At 38.6% G+C, this 18,189-nt stretch overlaps 4 protein-coding genes across 5 annotated transcripts; 2 read left to right on the top strand and 2 right to left on the bottom strand.

Annotated features, from left to right (window-relative positions):
* The first annotated feature begins 345 nt into the window (after positions 1-345).
* ube2g1b (ubiquitin-conjugating enzyme E2G 1b (UBC7 homolog, yeast)) lies at positions 346-4,792 on the top strand. The gene is made up of 6 exons (XM_063478692.1): positions 346-490; positions 870-972; positions 1,069-1,166; positions 3,045-3,223; positions 3,494-3,604; positions 3,830-4,792. The coding sequence occupies exons 1-5, from the start codon at positions 448-450 to the stop codon at positions 3,578-3,580; spliced, it is 510 nt and encodes a 169-aa protein (XP_063334762.1). The 5' UTR covers positions 346-447; the 3' UTR covers positions 3,581-3,604; positions 3,830-4,792.
* Positions 4,793-4,982: 190 nt separating this feature from the next.
* arpc3 (actin related protein 2/3 complex, subunit 3) lies at positions 4,983-8,264 on the bottom strand. The gene is made up of 7 exons (XM_063478690.1): positions 8,146-8,264; positions 7,673-7,772; positions 7,029-7,105; positions 6,465-6,533; positions 6,206-6,332; positions 5,576-5,670; positions 4,983-5,168 (listed from the first exon to the last, which is right to left on the bottom strand). Exons 1-7 carry the CDS (start codon positions 8,149-8,151, stop codon positions 5,106-5,108), a joined length of 537 nt encoding a protein of 178 aa, XP_063334760.1. The 5' UTR covers positions 8,152-8,264; the 3' UTR covers positions 4,983-5,105.
* A 107-nt stretch (positions 8,265-8,371) lies between these two features.
* On the bottom strand, positions 8,372-11,642 carry gpn3 (GPN-loop GTPase 3). Of its 2 annotated transcripts, XM_063478688.1 has the most exons (8): positions 11,472-11,641; positions 11,226-11,334; positions 10,874-11,041; positions 9,586-9,710; positions 9,348-9,463; positions 9,066-9,162; positions 8,829-8,957; positions 8,372-8,683 (listed from the first exon to the last, which is right to left on the bottom strand). In XM_063478688.1, the coding sequence occupies exons 1-8, from the start codon at positions 11,517-11,519 to the stop codon at positions 8,618-8,620; spliced, it is 858 nt and encodes a 285-aa protein (XP_063334758.1). In that variant the 5' UTR covers positions 11,520-11,641; the 3' UTR covers positions 8,372-8,617. The 2 variants fall into 2 exon arrangements, with proteins under 2 accessions (XP_063334758.1, XP_063334759.1); XM_063478689.1 differs by lacking the exon at positions 10,874-11,041 and having other exon boundaries at positions 11,472-11,642.
* A 445-nt stretch (positions 11,643-12,087) lies between these two features.
* On the top strand, positions 12,088-17,355 carry rnf170 (ring finger protein 170). Its single transcript, XM_063480703.1, has 7 exons — positions 12,088-12,319; positions 13,010-13,173; positions 13,478-13,553; positions 14,043-14,157; positions 14,527-14,600; positions 16,035-16,166; positions 16,602-17,355. Exons 2-7 carry the CDS (start codon positions 13,034-13,036, stop codon positions 16,869-16,871), a joined length of 807 nt encoding a protein of 268 aa, XP_063336773.1. The 5' UTR covers positions 12,088-12,319; positions 13,010-13,033; the 3' UTR covers positions 16,872-17,355.
* The last annotated feature ends 834 nt before the right edge of the window (positions 17,356-18,189 follow it).

Genomic DNA, 18,189 nt, shown 5'->3' with positions numbered 1-18,189 from the left:
TCTGTAGTCTTAATGTTTCCCTGGTTAAATTAGAGGTAAAATGATAAAGTTTTTTTTTAAGCTAGCAGATAACAGAGGTTTTTATTTTTTTTTAATGCACGGCATTTGGCTGTTTAACTGTCATTACATGTGCACATGATTTAATTTACGTTACATTTTTTCTAAAAACCCAGTTGTATTTTTTATTCGATTTAATGAAATATTTTAGCAGTTTTAGCTTAGTTTTACCCTGACATCCGTGGTAGGCTACGTCCCTTGGAAGGAAGATTTGCCTGAGAGATCTGACAAAGGGTAAAAATAGCTCCCCAACTTCCTGAGACCACTTTTTTTTATAAGTCACTGACGGCGTTGTCTGAGAGAGAAGAAACGTGGACGGTGTACTTTAAGTCGTTTCCACAGCTTTAGTTTGTGTTAGTTACTTCTTACTGGAAAACATACATTTGTAAAATGACGGGACAGTCTTCGTTGTTATTGCGTAAACAATTATCAGGTAAGTTAGCTAACTGTTGCTGCTAAGTCTGTGGACACTAGCATTTCACTTTGTTTTATTGTCAGTCACAAGTGAGAAGCAGACGTGTTTCGTTTGGTTGTTGTTTAGTAGTAGCAGTGTTTGTCATATGTGACCTGTGTGTTTTATATATAAAAGCTTGAAAATGTAGTTGTAATGCACGTGTCGCGCGTAGATAGCGTGTCACACAGCTGTTAGCGGACATATGACTAAGGCTAGCTGCTATTGCTCAACAGCTACTATTTAAAAGTCAGTACACCCCCATTCATTACATGTGCTTACTCTCTCCATGTCTACCTGACGTTATTCGAAACACACAGTGTGGTGAGTTTAAACACGTTTGATCACTTTGAATCTGCAGAACTGATCAAGAACCCAGTGGACGGCTTTTCTGCCGGGCTCGTGGACGATGATAACATCTATCAATGGGAAGTGGTCGTTATTGGACCTCAAGACACATTATAGTGAGTGATTCTTGTTTATTGATCTTAACTAATGGATTTATATCCATCTGTAGCTAAAGCTGGTCTTGTTAACACCATCCTCTTTCTCGTTTTCAGTGAAGGAGGTTTCTTCAAAGCTATCTTAACGTTTCCTCGCGACTATCCTTTGAAGCCTCCTAAGATGAAGTTCGTCACTGAAATCTGGCATCCAAATGGTAAGAGCAAGCATCTCAGAACCTCTTCCTCTTTATGTAATCTACATCAAAGGCTAGGAAATTAGCATTGGGGGGGCGGCTGTCTTAAATTGTGGTTATGATTATGCAAACATTACTTCTAATCACAGCCAATGGCTTAGATGGTAATTTATATTATTAAAAAATACAAGAATTATGAGTTTTAAAAATATGTAAGCCTTAGCCTACCACTCGGGTATGTACAGTAGTGCTGTGCAATACTGCAGATTTTGGTATTGATCAGATATGAAGCAAATACAGGGCCAGCATTGCCGATACCACTACTTTTACCCTATAAATGCAGCTTATATACCGGAGAGCAGTGTGTGTGATTTATAAGATTAATCATCATCATTTTGCAATTTCTGAACACATTTTAATGACCACTAAACCACAGTGAAAACACCTGATGTGGCTGTCCAACACTCGACTGGAAGACCTACATAAAAAAAAAAAAAAGATGTTTACTTTGCTCCCAAAACACAGATGGGAAAGTAGCAACTGTTTGCTGCTTCTGTGACGTGCCAGCATGCCCTGAGCAAAGCAAGAGGCAAACTGTGTATTATAACTACTTGTAGTATTCAATTAGCTTTAGGTGTTTTTAGTTGTTTGGTTTGCATTCCCAGCATTAAATCAGACTCAATCTCAGTGGGTGTTGGTCTCCGCCAAGGCTTTTGTCACAGACTCGTTTTATGGGGAGAATTTCTAGACACAGCTAATGGGCGGAGGATATCGGGTCTTTTGTCTCAGCTTCTTGCAGATGAAATGGTTTTGTTGGCTACATTGAGAAATGACTTTCAGGTTACACCCGAGTGGTTTGCAGTTGAGATGAGAATCAGCACCTCTAGGTCTGAGGCCACGGTTCACAGCTGGAAGAGGGTCGAGTGCCCACTCTGGGTAGGGGACAAGTTGCTGCACCAAGTGGAGGAGTTCAAGTATATCTGGGTTTTGTTCTCAAGAGAGGGGAGTTGGGAAATTGACAGGCAGATTGGTGCAGTCTTGGCAGCAGTGTGGGTGCTGTACTGGTCTGTTGTGGTGACGAGACTAGTGTAAAAGTGAGTCTGTCTGTTTACCGACTGATCTATGTCCTTACTCTCACCTGTGGTCACAAGCTCTGAGTAGTGACTGAAAGAATAAGATCACAAGTGCAAGTGATGGAAATGAGTTTTTTCTGAAGGGTGTCATCTTTCAGCCTTAGAAATGGAGTGAGGACCTCAGAGTAGAGCTGCTATTCTCTTCCAGGATGTCTCCTTTGCCTGTTCTAGGTGACATGTTTTGGGTCCCAGGGCCGATTCAAGACACGCTAGATGGATTATGTCTCTCAGCTGGCTGATTGGTTTCATCATATATACATAACACAATTAATATTTAGTTGAAATGATTGAAATTGAGTGATACCGGAGTGAAAGAATGGTAAATCTGCTTTTTAAGTAATAATGTGGATTGTACTTGGGACAAAAACTAATTAATTATATTTATAATTAAATTACTCAAATTTTCATTTTATAAAGTACATAAATTGTAAATCTGGAAAAAATTCTTTAAATGACATTAAATACATAACCAATAACACTTTAAGAAGAAATATGTTTTGCTTTTATTATCATTATTTTGCTATTATGATTGCTTCTTCAGTTGGTAGTCCGTGTATGTTAACTATATCAGTAGGGTGAGGATCAATAGATCCATCAATCGTGCACTTTTAAGTGGTATGACATAAGCCACTTTTATCACAAGTGGTATGGAATAAGCCTATACCACACCACTTGTGGTAAAAGTCCCTTAATGAGCTTTTACTTTTTATTTTTTATCTGCAGCACTGTAACAGTCTGTTTATTTTCCTGTTTTCTTTTATGCCAGTGGCAAAAAATGGCGAAGTTTGCATTTCCATTCTGCACGAACCTGGTGAGGACAAGTACGGCTACGAGAAGCCTGAGGAGCGCTGGCTACCGATCCATACAGTGGAGACCATCATGATCAGTGTCATCTCCATGCTGGCAGATCCCAATGTAGATTCTCCTGCCAATGTGGATGCAGCTGTAAGTGCTCATGTTCTCCAGGCGATACTGGATGCTGTCTGTTTACAGGAAACATCTTAATCTGTCTGCTCTAAGTTTGGTTAAATGAGATCACATTTTTCAGAGATGCTAGCTTCAGACAGAACGTGTAAGCTCTAAGAGAAATGAAGTAAACGTGTTACAGGCATCTCTGATTTGTGCAGCTTGTGTGGCCAAGATGTAGAAACGAGAAGTGATGGAGGGAGTAAATGACACTGTATACAATCACTTTGTGTCTATTATACCCGGCAGAAAGAGTGGAGAGAAGATCCTACAGGAATTTTTAAGAAAAAGGTGGCGCGTTGTGTACGGAAAAGCCAAGACACTGCTTTTGACTAAGGCGTCAGTCTGATCATCAGTTCTGTAAGTAAAATCACCCAGATTTAACCTCTTAACATCTGCTAGGCTGCCTTTGAGCAGGTTTGACGTTAGCTGCATTTTAAGAAATGACAAGAAGAAGCTTTATTGTTCATGCATTACAAATTTTGGGGTTTTGAGCCCTCTGAATTCACAGCCTCCTACCATAGTGATTTACTTCCTTATGAAACTAGAACAGAAACTGAAATGTTTATTTTTTTTCTTGGGTAGGAGCTGGATGTGGATTGCCCGTTGAGGGAGATGGCTGGCAGATCTTCGCAACTTTTCGCCAGTGAAGAAACTTCATGAATATTGCTGAACAGCAGTAACATCAATGCTGCAGTTTTATATCGTTACCACTTTATCAGCATTTCACTAGCAGGACATGTGCAGCCTTTTTGTGTGGCTTGCATACTTAAGGAATTTGACAGTACACTGCTCCTATTTAGAGGTTGTTTTTTTTTTTTTAAAGTAAATGTATTAACATAAATTATGGAAATCACCCTAAATATTAAGTAGTGTAATGTTAAATTCTGTGTATTTTAAAAAAAAAAAAAAAACAGATTTTGGAGAAGGCATCTGGATAAGTGCACCTTCTCTAAAGCTTGTTTATATTAATCTATTTATTTGTAGTGAAGCTGTTGCTTGTCGACTGCTCGTTTTTTTTTTTCCTTCAACTTGCAACACTGAGCCACTCATTTCACTATATATGCAGTTTTTCATTAATCGCAGTCATTGATCAGATGGAAATCTAGAAACACATCTTCCTCTTTCTCAGGTGCTTCTTCTTTCCTTTGTTGGTGAACTTGAACACTGCCTTAACTTTGATGGCCAGGAAAAGAAACCCATCTTCAGCAAGGACTGTATTTAAGGGCCTTTTTTTAACTCAAGGAAAAAAAGGCGTCTCATACAAACCAAAGAGAACCCGTGATTTCTTTTTTTTTTTTTTTTTTTTTTTTTTAAATTAACAGACTTTCTTCCTATCCTTGTGATTGCATATGTAGAGTAAATGTATTCTCTCATTCCTATGGAAGAGGTCACAGTTCAGCAGTTATTTTAATACCTCTTACAGAAGTTTATATGTAACAACTTTTTTTATGGTTACAATAGCATGGATATGTCAAATGAAATATAGTTGTATTGATATAAGTGTGAATAAAGTCATGCAGATACTGTTCTGCTTTCTGTAGAAACCTTTTCTTCCCTCCGCTGTACACCAACACATCCTTAAACAGACGTCAAGTCACTGAAATTTTCCTTCACACCTAGTGGCACAACCTGAATACAGCACATTTGGTTAAAAACTAAATGGCAATAACTGCACTAGTTTCGCGTCTCCATAATTGCTTTATTGAATTAAGCACCAGCTCAATATAATCAGCATCCATACAAGTGAAGACATGCTTGAACATAAACTGTATAAAATCTTAACACAAAAGCAGACCCTCCTTTACCACCCCACCCAAAAATCCATCTTGCAAGTGTAGAAAACTGCAGTCCTAGTTGCTCACTGTCCAGGGGCTGACAGGCTTTTGTTCATGAACTGCTTCTTGACGAAGCAAACCCACCACTGAAAGAAAAAAAGAGTTGGTAAACTTTTCAGTCAAAAGGACACGTTTCAGCGTTAACTGCTGAAACCTGCAGATATTTAGTTTAGATTGTAGAAAGCAGCTTAAATCTAGCATTTGAGCCTGTATCCCTCCTGGGTTAGCTGTGTGGTGACCTAGTTTTGATATTGAGTTGTATAAATCTGATAAAGGAGGCAGGAAATCAAAAGAGGAACAACAGTTAATTTTCGTTCGTCTCTGATCCAAATTTGAGCTATGCAAGTTCTTTTCTGTATTGCAACTTAAATCCTACTGGATGCATCAGACACAGTAATTAAGGAACAAGGGGTGCATTAGCCCTGAGACATTTCCCTTACTTGCCATGTTTACAGACCGCAACAGCCAATCACTTTGGACATGCCAGACTTACCTTGCTGGGTTTATCTGTCTGGGGGTCAAACACACGATCGCATAGCCTCAAGCCAGTCTCCTGTCGGAGCTGCTGGAGGTAGGCCCTCATAGTCTCTAAAGAAGGATGAAGAGCAAATATTATCAGTCCAGCCACAGACAGCAACAACTACTGCTTAACAGCAGGAAGGCATGGCTTTAGTAGTCGACCTTCCACATAATATACTGTACAAAAAAAAAAAAAAAAAAAAAGATCCAGGCATTTAGATTTAGGAGTAAGATTGCTGTAAAAGATCTGAGAGGATTCACTTGGATATGGAGTTCAGTAAAATAACTCGATATTTTCAGGAGTTTTTAAATAGGGTGGAATTCCATTAGTTTCATGTGTAACAGAGTTGATAAATAATAATCACACAAGTATAAAACAACATTTTCAGCCCCAGACCCCTAAAGCTTAAAGGTCAGCATTTCTATTTTTGGCTTGAAATATAAGAGGTGTGCAAGGGAACCAGTCTAATTCAGAGTCAGGGAATTGAAACAACATCACCAGTTGGTATAAATATGGTGAAATGTCAAGTTTGTTTTTACTTCTTTACTGATAAACACCCTAAGGCAGACAAACATGTACTAATCCTAGCTTGTGGCTTCTTACCTTCCTCTTGCTTGTTTGCAGGCTTGACATACATAGCATTAAGGGGGAAGCCAGGTTCTCCAGGAATGGGAAAGTTTGTGATGCCCAGAGTGTACATCTCCTTTTCTCCCTGGCTCCTGGAGCTGCACTGTAGAGCCACATATCCCAATGGAAATAGTTTGATTATGTTTTCTGGTCACCTACTTGAATATATATTTAAGTAGCTCATTGCTACAAGTGATGAAACTGCATTAAGCCCTTTGTGGGGATTTCAATTTACCTTCTGTAGTTTCTTTAGGCATTCAGAAATATAGAGTGTGACATAGATCAGTGTCCTGTCTGCCTCATTCTGAAAGAAACACATGAACACACACATTTTTGAAAGATTTATTTATATAAAGCATTGAGGTTACTGTAATTTGTAGTAGTTAGGTCTCAGAATTGAACAGCCTAAACCATGCAAACTATGAAAAGATTGCACTGTTTGCAATCACAGGAAGAGGCAAGCCAGGGCATGTGGAAAAACCAAGTGCTCAGCTGCTCCAGAGAGAGTAAGAGAAAACACAGAGGAAAAGGAAAAAAAAAAAAAAAAATTATATATATATATATATATATATATATATATATATATATATATATATATATATATATATATATATATATATATATATATATATATATATATATATATATATATTTTTTTTTTTTTTTTTTTTTTTTTTTTTTGATACAATGGTGAGGGCACAAATACAGCAAAAACACCGTAAGGTTTATGACTATTTTGGTCTCCTTAAACATGGAACACATGCAATCAAAACAGTGCAAATATCAATGAATTGCTTACCTTGATTTCATAGTTCTTGAAGAAAACATTGGCCTTGAAGTAGTAGATAGCCTCGTCAATAATATCAGAATCTACGCCTAAAATTTAAAAAAAAATTAAAAAAGCAAAGAAGAAATCAACAAATTTACGGTTCTAAATTCAGTATTTGTGCATGTGCATATGTATGTGTCACTGTTAAAATGTCATTTCCCGTTTTGGCCATGCAGGCCTTTTTTGCTACCAGCAGAGCTCCATTCTTGATTTATGAGCTGCTAACAAGCAACTAGAATCACCCAATCGCAAAATATAATAGCTTTATTATTCAATAGCACTGAATCTGTCAAACCCACAACACCATGGAAGACTAAAATGAACCTTTAGGTGGATTAGACACTACAAATTGCACCGTTTTATTACAGAAGTGCTCATAGACTCTAATGAAGAAGTTAGAAGTTGAGGATGAGCTCTTTACACCATATAAGGAAGTGTATCTGATGCATGTATCAGGAAATAAAGTAGGGGTCATAACAAGATACAACCCATTGCCTAAAAATGACTTAACCAAATCAAAAAACACTACTAAAGACTTCACTACAATTGATATGCGTTATGTGAAGGACATTATCGACCTTTTGACACAAGTAAAAGACATCGCATAGCCTTACCGTCTCCTCTGGCTGGTCCTTTAAACTGAGTTTTGACGGGGAGCAAAGCCATGTTCCCCACCAGCCTCGTTTCGGGGGCCATCAGGTTTGAGTGATACGCCTGAAAAATATTAAAAGAAAAAGTTGCTGTCACCTGATTTCTTTGGGAACATTTCTGCCAGATAGCATCATTGCTACTATGCTAGCCTGGTTTAATGGTTATGTTATCGTAGAACCAAATAATAATAAGAAGTATAGGCAGCGTGCTAAAACCTATTTGCAACAAAGCATCAAACGCGAGTTTGCGCTTTCTGACATGTCAAACATCGTTAAATTGCGACCCAAATGGTTAGGTAATTAGCGAACTATGCTAACGTTAACTCGGAGGCCCCTTTTTCCTACTCAGTGGGATTTCAGCGCAATATTTTTGCTCTAAACCTAGCAGTAAAGTTCTCTGCTCGTCAATAATAGTGTTTCTTCTTATTTTTACTCACCGGCATGTTGAATGATAAATATCAGTCCAACTGCTCAGCGACAGAAATATTCCAACACTTGCAAGATGCTGCTTCCGTGCTGTCCCACCCTTCGGCTTTACAGGAAGTGGCCACGTGTCATGTGGCGTATCAACCAGCCGGGGGCGCTAAATAAACACTTTACATCACACGGGCGGCAAAACGTGTATTTTGCGTTGCATTTTATTCAAAAAAAATATAATAGCAATATTTTTTAATAACTGCTAAGCATTTAAATGCATCAAACCACTGTTTTAAAATATAATTTTAAATGAATAGCTTCATTTTCATCAAAACAAACAAAAAAAACATGAAACATTATTCATGATATCCACAATCTTCTTCACGTGTCCATTTCTCAGTATCCATACAGCTACAACAAACAGTCCGATGGAACTCCTTTGCCAGTCTTACTACACAAAGTCTGTATTTGCAGGATTGGCCGTACTCCGCCTCAGCTGTTCGCTTTGTCTTGAAAAATCTCATCATAATTTAGGTTAGCAGGCTGTTCCTCAACCTCCTGTAGGAAAAGAAGGTACAGAACAAAAAAAGTGGTTGATCATGAAAAGCTATATAATGCATCATATAAATGTATATATATATAATTTTTTTTTTTTTTTTTAGTTCTATTTAATTGGGGTGGGTGGGTTGTGCTGTTTCTTCACCTTTGGCTCCTTAAACTCCAGGTCCTCTCCATACTGTATTGAGAAGTCAATGTGTTGCAGTACTATGTTAATACCTTCTTCATCAGTGCGGTCAAAAGGGAGGAATCTTACTATACTGTAGTCATCAATCTAGATACACAAACAGATACAGTCTCATTAAAAACAGACAAATATATTAATAAAAATATCAATCTGGTCATAAACGTGATGCAGTACCAAATCAAGGCCTTTACTTACGAGACCACAAATAGCTTTGGTTAGCTTCTTGAACTTTTTGCTTCTGATTGTGTTGGAGCCGTCTTCCATCATTGAGTACATGTCTGGGTCCAGGTATCTTGTGAAAAAATGCAATGCATAAAAATGTAAGTAAATTAAAACTAAGAATTGTCTCTTCAAACATGTTCAGGTTTTGAATAACACGAAAAGAAAACTCTAATCTAGTCCTAGTACAGACAACAAAGGGAATTACTGTTGTAGATTTTGTGTGCACTTAACATTGTCAATTCATATGAAACTTACTTTTCAATCTCCTTCTTTGCTTTGGGGCTAAGCAGATCCATTTTTGTCATGATGTTTACCTGAGGAATCTCTAATGACACCATAGCACTGAGGGCAGCCATGACTCCAGAGATAAACTACAGTAGGAGACAAGTAAAAGGTGTGCTGTCACTATTATATTATGTGTGTGTTTGTACAGAGATGAAGTTAAAAAAAGGAAAATCAAATAAATCAGAGGAAGACACTGTGAGACTGTTACCTTAAAAGACTCCACCATGAACTGCGAGTCAACAAGGAAAACTCCACAAACCCGAAACTCCCACTGCTGGAGCTGCTCCACCAGCTGCTTCATTACAGGAAGGTGTGTGTACAGCTCAATCTGCCCTGTAAAGAGAAGCCACGCTTCACACCAGTTCTATGAAGCACACACGGACAACCACTTTTCCAACGATAACATACCTTGTTCCAAGACTGGAATAATGAAATATACACTCACCTGCCAATTCAATAGGTTTGTTACTCTCTAATGGCAGCAGCTCAACTACATTTAAGCATACAGACACATTCAATATGCTGAAGTTTAAAGCAAGCATCAGAAAAGGGAAATATGGTATGGTTATCGATGCCAGACGGGCTGGTCCGAGTATTTCTGAAACTGATCTGCTGGGATTTTCCCCAAACAGCCATCAACAACCATCCGTAGGGTTTACAGACAACAGTCCAGAAAAAAAGAGCGGCAGTTCTCTGGGTGAGAATTCTTGTTCATGTATGAGGAGAAAGACCAGACTGTTTAAAGCTAATATGAAGGCAAGAGTAACTCAAATTCATTACAACCTAGGTTTACAGAAGAACATCTCTGAATGCACAACATGCTGAACCTTGAATCGGATAGGCTACAGCAGCAGAACACCACACCAGGTGCCACTACTCTCAACTATGAACAGGAAACTGAGGCTATAATTTGCAAAGGTTCAAGAAAACACAATTTAAACCCCACAGCCTACCTGAGTATTGCTGCTGACTACCTTATGACCACAGTAAACCCATCTTCTGACTGTTGCTTCTAGTAGGATAATTTGTCATGCTACAAAGCTCAAAATCATCTCAAACTATGTCTCGCTGCATGCTCAATCATCCAGGTAATGAAATCCCAAAACATTGATTCTGTCCATCAAAACCATAGCACTGTCAGTGGGAGAAACATTATATCACTCATCCAAGTGCCTTCTTCAGTCTCAGATGGACAAAATCAATGTTTTGGCATCTCAAACAAACTGACAAATCTGCAGCAACTGTGTGACGCTATTCTGTCAGTATGGTCCAAAGTCTATAAGGAATTCACCGTGTTGAATGTATGCCATAAGGAATTAAGGTAATTTTGAGGGTAAGTGGCCATGAGTGTAAATCTATTTTGGTGATTTAAACAAAATTAACAAATAACAGTGCCCAGGATATGTTGAATCCCATCCACACGCCAGCACAAACAAGTGCACTGTGCTGAAGCCAATGGAAGACTGGCTTCAGCATACCCTCTTTGAAACATTTACCTGGGCAGTCAAACAATATGTAGTCATCTTCCACGTGACCCAGGCTTTCCTCCAGCCAATCAAAGTTGTTTGAGAAGTACTCCATGCAGAAAACCAGACCTCCGTTTGGGCCAAATCTTAAAGAATCGTCCTCCATCACGTCATCCACCTGAATAAGCTCACGAATGTCTGAGAGCACCGAAACATAATAAAGTTACCACGTGGGTCGTGTAAAATAACTCCTATATGCTAAATACTAAAGCAAGAATTAATGTTAGAGCCTAATTAAAAGCCATTTATCAGGGTTAATCGTATCCTCCTCTCTTCTATGGACACTACTATGTCATGTAAACTAAAACTATGCTGCATTTACCTGCCATGACAGGGTAATCAAAGTGCTCAGCTGCTGGGTCCAAATTGACCACCTGAACTGAACGGTTTAAGGTCTCTGAATGCTGGACCATGGTGGAGCAGTAGGTACTCTGAAATGAAAGTGAACTCCAGTAAACAAAAAGCAGATGCAGTCTGTGTTGAACACAAGACAACCTCATGCCTTAGCATTAGCCAAATAGCACAACAAGGTATTTCAACAAGTTTAACTGAATGAGTGATAACTTACCTTACCGCTACCCGCAGGACCCATCACTAGCTGTGCATAACGAGGCATTGTGCCTCAGTTAAAGAGAGCTGTGTAAAACTGGGTCCTTTTTGTCGCCAAAAGTAGCTTCGTAGAACTGTTCGTAATATTGACGCACTAGCGGTGGTGGTGCTTGTGCTTCTTCTTCTCCTTCTTTTTCTTCTTCGTCTTCTTGTAAGAAACATCTACATTGTATTAGCACTTCTGCCACCTATTGGTCAAAGCATGGTTAACAAGTCATCGCTTGGATCATTAATATGGCATGTACTAAGAAATCTAATAGGAAAGTTATACACTATATGAAGACGTCTTTCTATTTAAGGCAAGACATTTCCGTCAGTAGAGACAGAATATAAGTCTCTCATAAATAATTAAGTTAAATAAACGAAGGACAATACATAAATTAAAAAGCTAAAACTATTTTTCTGAGCAGTTAAACAATTTCAGAAATTACTCTCTCTGTGTATAATATGTTTAATTTATGTAAAATAAAACAAAAAAACTAATGGGATAAAGGATAAAGTACAAAAATAACGTCATTAATAAACACTAGGGGGCAGCATTCTGTCGTCGTAGCTTCTAACCTGCATACCTCTAAGAGAATAAGAAGGAAAGGAAGTTGTTGCAAACCGAAACAGTAGCATCGGCATGCCAAGCAAGAGCAACAACACGCAAGCGATTGCTCCTGGTCTCCTAATTTGACTGAGCCTCTAAAATCTGTCATAATTGGGGGGGGGGGGGGGGGGAAATGTCTCGATAGAGTGGATGGAGCGGACAGGTGAAGCTTTTGGAAAGAGCTTACCGAGTGGAGGTGGACTTCTTATTATCAGGTGAGCTCTTTCATCATAGTCCGTCTTGCAAAACGTTTCAAATTACTTTGCACGTTACGTAAACAGTCTTAGCTTCATTATGCTCTGTTCCACACTCTTCTGCTATAACTTAAGGCGGCCCTGCTAAGCCTGTCGTCAAAGGGTCGTTATGCGACTGATTTGGGGGCGATAAATGTCCCGCAAGAGCTCAGACTTAAAGACAGAAGCTGTCCTTCTTTCACTGGTATATAAATAACTACAGGGCTCAATATTGTCTATGGTGGAGGAGTTTCCAAAAGCCACACACTGTCATTACCAGCAGTAGCTGTGCTCATTAATGTGTTAAAAGCTAATCTACGCCAGCGCTAAACTTGGCAAGCGGGCGTTGCTAGCTGATAATAGCAACACAGTGAACGGAAGAATGCTACATGCAGGGACAAGTAGGCTAGTAGACTGGACATAAAGTGTCGCTAACCTATTTTTGTAACGTTTTGGTAAGAATGGACTGCTCGCTGCTATTGCTAACAGGTCACTTAAAAACAAGCCTTTAATGTCGCAGCTTAATCCCGTAAACCCACAGATTTGTGGCATTCACAGACTTGGGAACACATTAGTGGAACCTCATAGTCCGTTAAATTATATAGCTTTTACTAACATTTAAAATTATAATTAGTGATATTTTTTTTTTCTCCCCCCCCCCCTGTTTTCCAGAGTTGTAGGCTATGAGTGTGGGTGATGGAGGACGGTCAGCATGGGGACTTGGACTACTTGATCCAAGATGAGGACACTCTCATTGAAGGTGTCAGCAACCAGGTCTTATTTGTGGTGGTGCTCAGTGTCGCCTTCCTTGCAGGCCTCCTCACTCTCCTCTGCAGGTAAGCAATTGATTGTTTAATAAAAAGAAAGTACCGTTTTCTTTTTCTTTGGATGACAGGTGTTCAGGACTGATAATATATGCATATATCTGAGGGTTGTAATCATGTAGAATATTGCACTTTAGGGCTACTCGTAACTCTGATGATGAAGTTCATCAGTGTTACTGTTTCATTACTGTGTTCACAGGCAGTTAGGTAGTGTATTAAAACTTTGCTCACTGTCTTGGATTTGCATTGTCACGCTCTGTTTCATAGTTTACGCTGACAAACATCTGATTGCCAAATCATCCTTTGACATTTGCAGACAAGAGCAGCAAAATATTCATCCTGAGAATCAGGAGCATGTTAGAGCCGTCCGACAACAGCTCCAGACCGAGCAGGTAAAGACGCAAGCGCAGCTCCAGCCTTTTTAGCCCTACGTATTACTTGGAATCCTTTGAGTGGTTTGAAACATCGCCTGAACATTTCAAACTCAGAAAAGCAGAGTTTTGAGGATTATATTTTAATTTGGAGGATGTCATCCTTTACTAAAACTATTATTTTGTTGGTGTTTAATTTCTATGTTATCTTAAGAAAGCAACCTTTAAAATTTATATTTATATCTCTGAAATTTAAAAGAAGCAATTAGTTTTTGTCTCTGGAACTGGCAAAAGTCCAGAAGAAGGAACTGAAAAGGTTTAAATTGTCAAGTCACAACAGGAAGTTGCAAAAGGGCTGATTATAGATAAATATTAATATTCTTTTACAGCTAGTAAATGGTTTATAATGTGTATTGTTCATTTGCAGGGAATGACTCTCAAAATTGTGCGCTCTGTTATAACAAATGTGCTAAACGTTTTAATTTGTATGCTTTTGATTTCATTTTGCAGGATGAAAATCCCCAGGCTGAAGCCAGGCAGCAGTATTACACAGACATGTCGTGTCCTGTATGTTTACAGCAGGCTGTTCTGCCTGTGGAAACCAATTGTGGACACCTTTTCTGTGGTGAGATTATTGTACAGATTTCAGTAATGTGCACTAAACAAAATAATATGATTTCATTCTTTTAATCGCTTATTTCATTACTAAAAAAGTAGTACAAAAAGTACAAAATTGCTACAAATGTCGACATTATTTGAAAATATGCACATTAAGGAAAACATCATTTGGAGTAAATATATATATATATATATATATATATATATATATATATATATATATATATATATATATATATATATATATATATATATATATATATATATATATATATATATATATATATATAATATATTTATTTTTTTTTTTTTAGCTAATAGCTATTGTTTTGTGCTTTAGTTTTACTCATGTGCCATATCCTGTATTCTTACACAGGCTCCTGCATCATAGCCTACTGGAGGTACGGCACCTGGCTGGGAGCTATTAACTGCCCCATCTGCAGACAAATGGTGAGTCTTTCAGTACTTGTTAAAATGCACACTAGGGATATTCATAAGTTGCCAGCTGTTCTGTATTCATATCTTTGAATGCACAAAAATACCTTAATTTTTTTTATTTAGGCATTTAGCTACTGCCACAGTTGTTGGAAATGAGTGTTAAATGGAATAAGTGATGTGTCAGTCAGAGCGGTGCTGTGTGACCTGTCATGCACTGTCATGCACTGCTCTACATATATATATTACCACCCAGTTGATTTATAATATCAACTGGCCGATATAACTATAAATGAGTACATTAAAAAAAAAAAAAAAACTACACATGGCAAATTTTGGGGAAAACTGTTATCTATGCCTCTAATGATTCAGGACTAGATGTTACAATCCCGGACAATGCATTGCTTTTAATGGAGAAAATCTTGAGGGATGGCTGTTATGAGGAAAGCAGCCCAGAAACTTTACCAGCAGCACACATTGTTGTGTGCCTCAACTTTTGTTCTTTTACCCAAGCTAGCCTGCCATTTTCCCTGGTTAGGTTTAGGGATTAGAGATCTGATCTAAATTGTTAAATTTGCGACACATCGTCAGTGGTGGACCTTGGATTCATCGGGTGTTTCAGCCATTATCACTAGACACCCTCATCCAAGGAGGCCCTGCCAGGGTTGATCAGGCCCCAGAGTGTGTCAATGGTTTATGTTAAAATTGTTTTTCTCTTCTTCTTTCTCTTGTTTAATTTTCTACAGTTTATTTTTTATCTATTCACTACAACTGAGAAATACTTACCTCTTTAGCATTTATGGAGCCTCATTTCTTCAAAGGGACAGAAAAGGTGACAGAGAGGAGTAAGACAAGTAAGATAAGATAGGAGAGCCGGAAGGGGGGCGCCCGATCTGGCTTCCCACACCTCCCCGCCGGATCGGGCTGTGCGCTCTACCTCCCCACTGCCTACCAGAAAAGGGAAGAAGAGCAGAGGGGAGAAGAGCAGAACATTTTTCATTCTTCTTTTTAGTTAGTACTACCATGAGGTTAACTGCACAGTCCCCAGGAGGCCCTGAGACAGCTGTAGCAGTCAACCAGCAAAACTTCTAATGTTATGTTTTACCCTTTCGATGCCCCCTGTTGAGGAAGGCCCACCACGAGTCGATCAATCCTTGGCATGTGTATCGCGGTTAGCTGACTGCCTTAGCTGCCCAAGTGATTTCAGCCCTTTTTAGCCATAGCCAGTGACTGCTCCTCTCAGCAGTGTTAGCTAATTCTCTTATAGCCTGCCGTTGTGCCCATCCTCTGATCCCAATCTCTCTAAGCAGTTTTGCTGTTGTACTGGCAACAAAGCCAAAAAAAAAAGTGTACATATGTCGACCGATGTATGTGATTATCATCAATATCAGTATTGGTATCCTTCTTAAAAATATCTTTATTTTATTTTTATTTTTTTTTTAATTACAGGTAACATTGCTCTTTCCACTATTTCATGAGCACGCCAGTCCTCAGAGGGTACAGGATGGGGAAGCTGAACCTCAGCTAATATTAAGAGATATCAATGATTACAACCGCAGGTTTTCCGGCCAGCCGAGATCTGTGAGTATTTCACAGTGATATTTATTTAGATTGGGGCTTTAAGTTTGAATATTCATTCTGTACAACCCAGAATATGGTTATATATTGGGGGGGGGGGAGAAAAAGGGAAAAAAAGAGGGTGCTCACCAGATCGTGACCTGATCTGTCTCCTTTGGTCTTGGGAGCTGTGGACTTTTCCACTGTATAACTCCTTCTTTGTCTCTGTGAGTCATAGTCTGAAACCCAACAACAGTTATATTCTTGATACAAAAGTTAGGAAAGTTGTTAAAGAAGTGGATGTTTGCTCTCTCTACAAGTCTATCATGGGAGACATGCGAAAGAGAGGGATTTAAAATTAGCAGCCATCCATGAAATGGCCGATATGATACTACCTTAAATGAGATAAACGTGAGTTATTATTGACAACTTTGTTTCTGTTTCTGTGGTTTACCTCAGTTTATGGACAGGCTGCGGGATGTGCCCACTCTGCTTCGTCACGCCTTTAGAGAGATGTTTACTGTGGGTGGCCTCTTCTGGATGTTCAGGATTCGAATTCTTCTCTGCCTCATTGGGGCAATCACCTACCTGGCCTCTCCGCTCGACATCCTCCCCGAAGCGCTCTTTGGTCTTCTGGGATTCATGGACGATTTCTTTGTAATCCTACTTCTCTTTGTGTACATCTCTATCATGTACAGAGAGGTGGTTACACAGAGACTGAACGGCTAGGCCTTGGCCTGCTCATATGAGCCTCGGGAAGAGTGAAGTCAACATCTGAGGACGTGCAAAAAACTGAATAAATGTTCAAAGAGCAGTTAGTCGATAATACAGTCTCTCTCTCTCTCTCTCTCTCTCTCTCTCTCTCTCTCTCTCTCTCTCTCTCTCTCTCTCTCTCTCTCTCTCTCTCTTGGATGGAGATGGGTTAGCAAAAAAAAGTACTCTCAATATTGACTCTGTATATAGAATTTACCATTCAAGATTCTAAGGTCATATGAGTCAATACCAACAGAAGTGGAATATAAGGATGCGATGTAAAAATCTACTTGGAGTCAGGCACTGAGGTCAGTCAGGAAAGTCTTTCTTGCCCATCAGTTTACACCCTTAACTAAATAGTCAACAGTGCCATGAACGGGCATTTGGTTAATGTGTATGTCATCATTATGGAGACAATCGTGTAAAACTGTAATGTCTTTATTAAATGGATTTAAAGTCATCAGTCTACATTTGGATTGTCAGTTGACAAGCAAAGGTGTGTTACAAGAACTCTGTTAATGGGGTTATTAGAACCTGCTTTATTCACTTATAGTTATGCCCATATTTCAGTGATCTGTAACCTGCATAACCATGACTTGAAACCAATGTTTGTGTCAAAATCACTGAAGTGTTTTACCTGGAAACGTCTAGATTTATTCATCCATTCTAACATGCTTCGAACTTTCCTGGGCTTACCCACGTGAAAATATAGTGAACAACACCAACCAGTCTGATGATGACTTCTCAGTTAGAGATGACTTTGTTTTTCAAGAAAAGAAAGAACTGATTAAAGTTAATTTTTAATCATCAGCTCACTCAAGTCATGAATGTTAATGTCATATTTCAATGTTTAAAGATTATTTTGAGGATTCTTTTTTTTTTTTTCCTTCACATTTCAGGATCTTAATCAGTTTGTCAGTGTCAGTTCAGCTTCATGCACTACAGAGCTTTTCAGAACATCCAAGTCTCTCAATCTGTCAGATTTTGAAATATATTAAAGTCTTATTTATGTTCAAATTAAATTAATGTTCTATACAAAATGTGTTTTACTGAGGATGTAAATAAATGGGGGATTACCAAACTGTTCAAGTGTAAATCCAGCTTGAACTTTTGACTGGTGCACAGTAAATATCTCCACCTCAACTACTTTTACTTTTTATTTTATTTTTTTTTTAGCTGTGATTACTTAAATAGGTAGTGTTGTCTAGTGGAGCCAGAGATAGAGAGACGTCATTATCTGCCCTTTTCCCTCAAAGTTACTGTGCAACCATGGTTGCTTTTTGAGCGATGAATC

Source organism: Pelmatolapia mariae, linkage group LG7 (genome assembly GCF_036321145.2).
Source record: "Pelmatolapia mariae isolate MD_Pm_ZW linkage group LG7, Pm_UMD_F_2, whole genome shotgun sequence".
Classification (NCBI taxonomy): domain Eukaryota; kingdom Metazoa; phylum Chordata; class Actinopteri; order Cichliformes; family Cichlidae; genus Pelmatolapia; species Pelmatolapia mariae.
Note: the sequence above shows the minus strand (reverse complement) of the source record. Positions and strands in the feature narration are given on the sequence as shown.

Coding starts and splice junctions, on each gene's coding strand:
- ube2g1b (XM_063478692.1), top strand. CDS start 448: ATGACGGGACAGTCTTCGTTGTTATTGCGTAAACAATTATCAG. Junction 491..869: donor ATTGCGTAAACAATTATCAG/GTAAGTTAGCTA, acceptor TTGAATCTGCAG/AACTGATCAAGAACCCAGTG. Junction 3,224..3,493: donor CTGCCAATGTGGATGCAGCT/GTAAGTGCTCAT, acceptor TATACCCGGCAG/AAAGAGTGGAGAGAAGATCC.
- arpc3 (XM_063478690.1), bottom strand. Junction 6,534..7,028: donor TCAAGAACTATGAAATCAAG/GTAAGCAATTCA, acceptor TGTTTCTTTCAG/AATGAGGCAGACAGGACACT. Junction 6,333..6,464: donor GCCTAAAGAAACTACAGAAG/GTAAATTGAAAT, acceptor GTGGCTCTACAG/TGCAGCTCCAGGAGCCAGGG.
- gpn3 (XM_063478688.1), bottom strand. CDS start 11,519: ATGCCTCGTTATGCACAGCTAGTGATGGGTCCTGCGGGTAGCGGTAAG. Junction 9,711..10,873: donor CATATTGTTTGACTGCCCAG/GTAAATGTTTCA, acceptor TTCTCTTTACAG/GGCAGATTGAGCTGTACACA. Junction 8,958..9,065: donor CCAAAGCTATTTGTGGTCTC/GTAAGTAAAGGC, acceptor TTGTGTATCTAG/ATTGATGACTACAGTATAGT.
- rnf170 (XM_063480703.1), top strand. CDS start 13,034: ATGGAGGACGGTCAGCATGGGGACTTGGACTACTTGATCCAAGATGAG. Junction 14,158..14,526: donor TTGTGGACACCTTTTCTGTG/GTGAGATTATTG, acceptor ATTCTTACACAG/GCTCCTGCATCATAGCCTAC. Junction 14,601..16,034: donor GCCCCATCTGCAGACAAATG/GTGAGTCTTTCA, acceptor TTTTAATTACAG/GTAACATTGCTCTTTCCACT.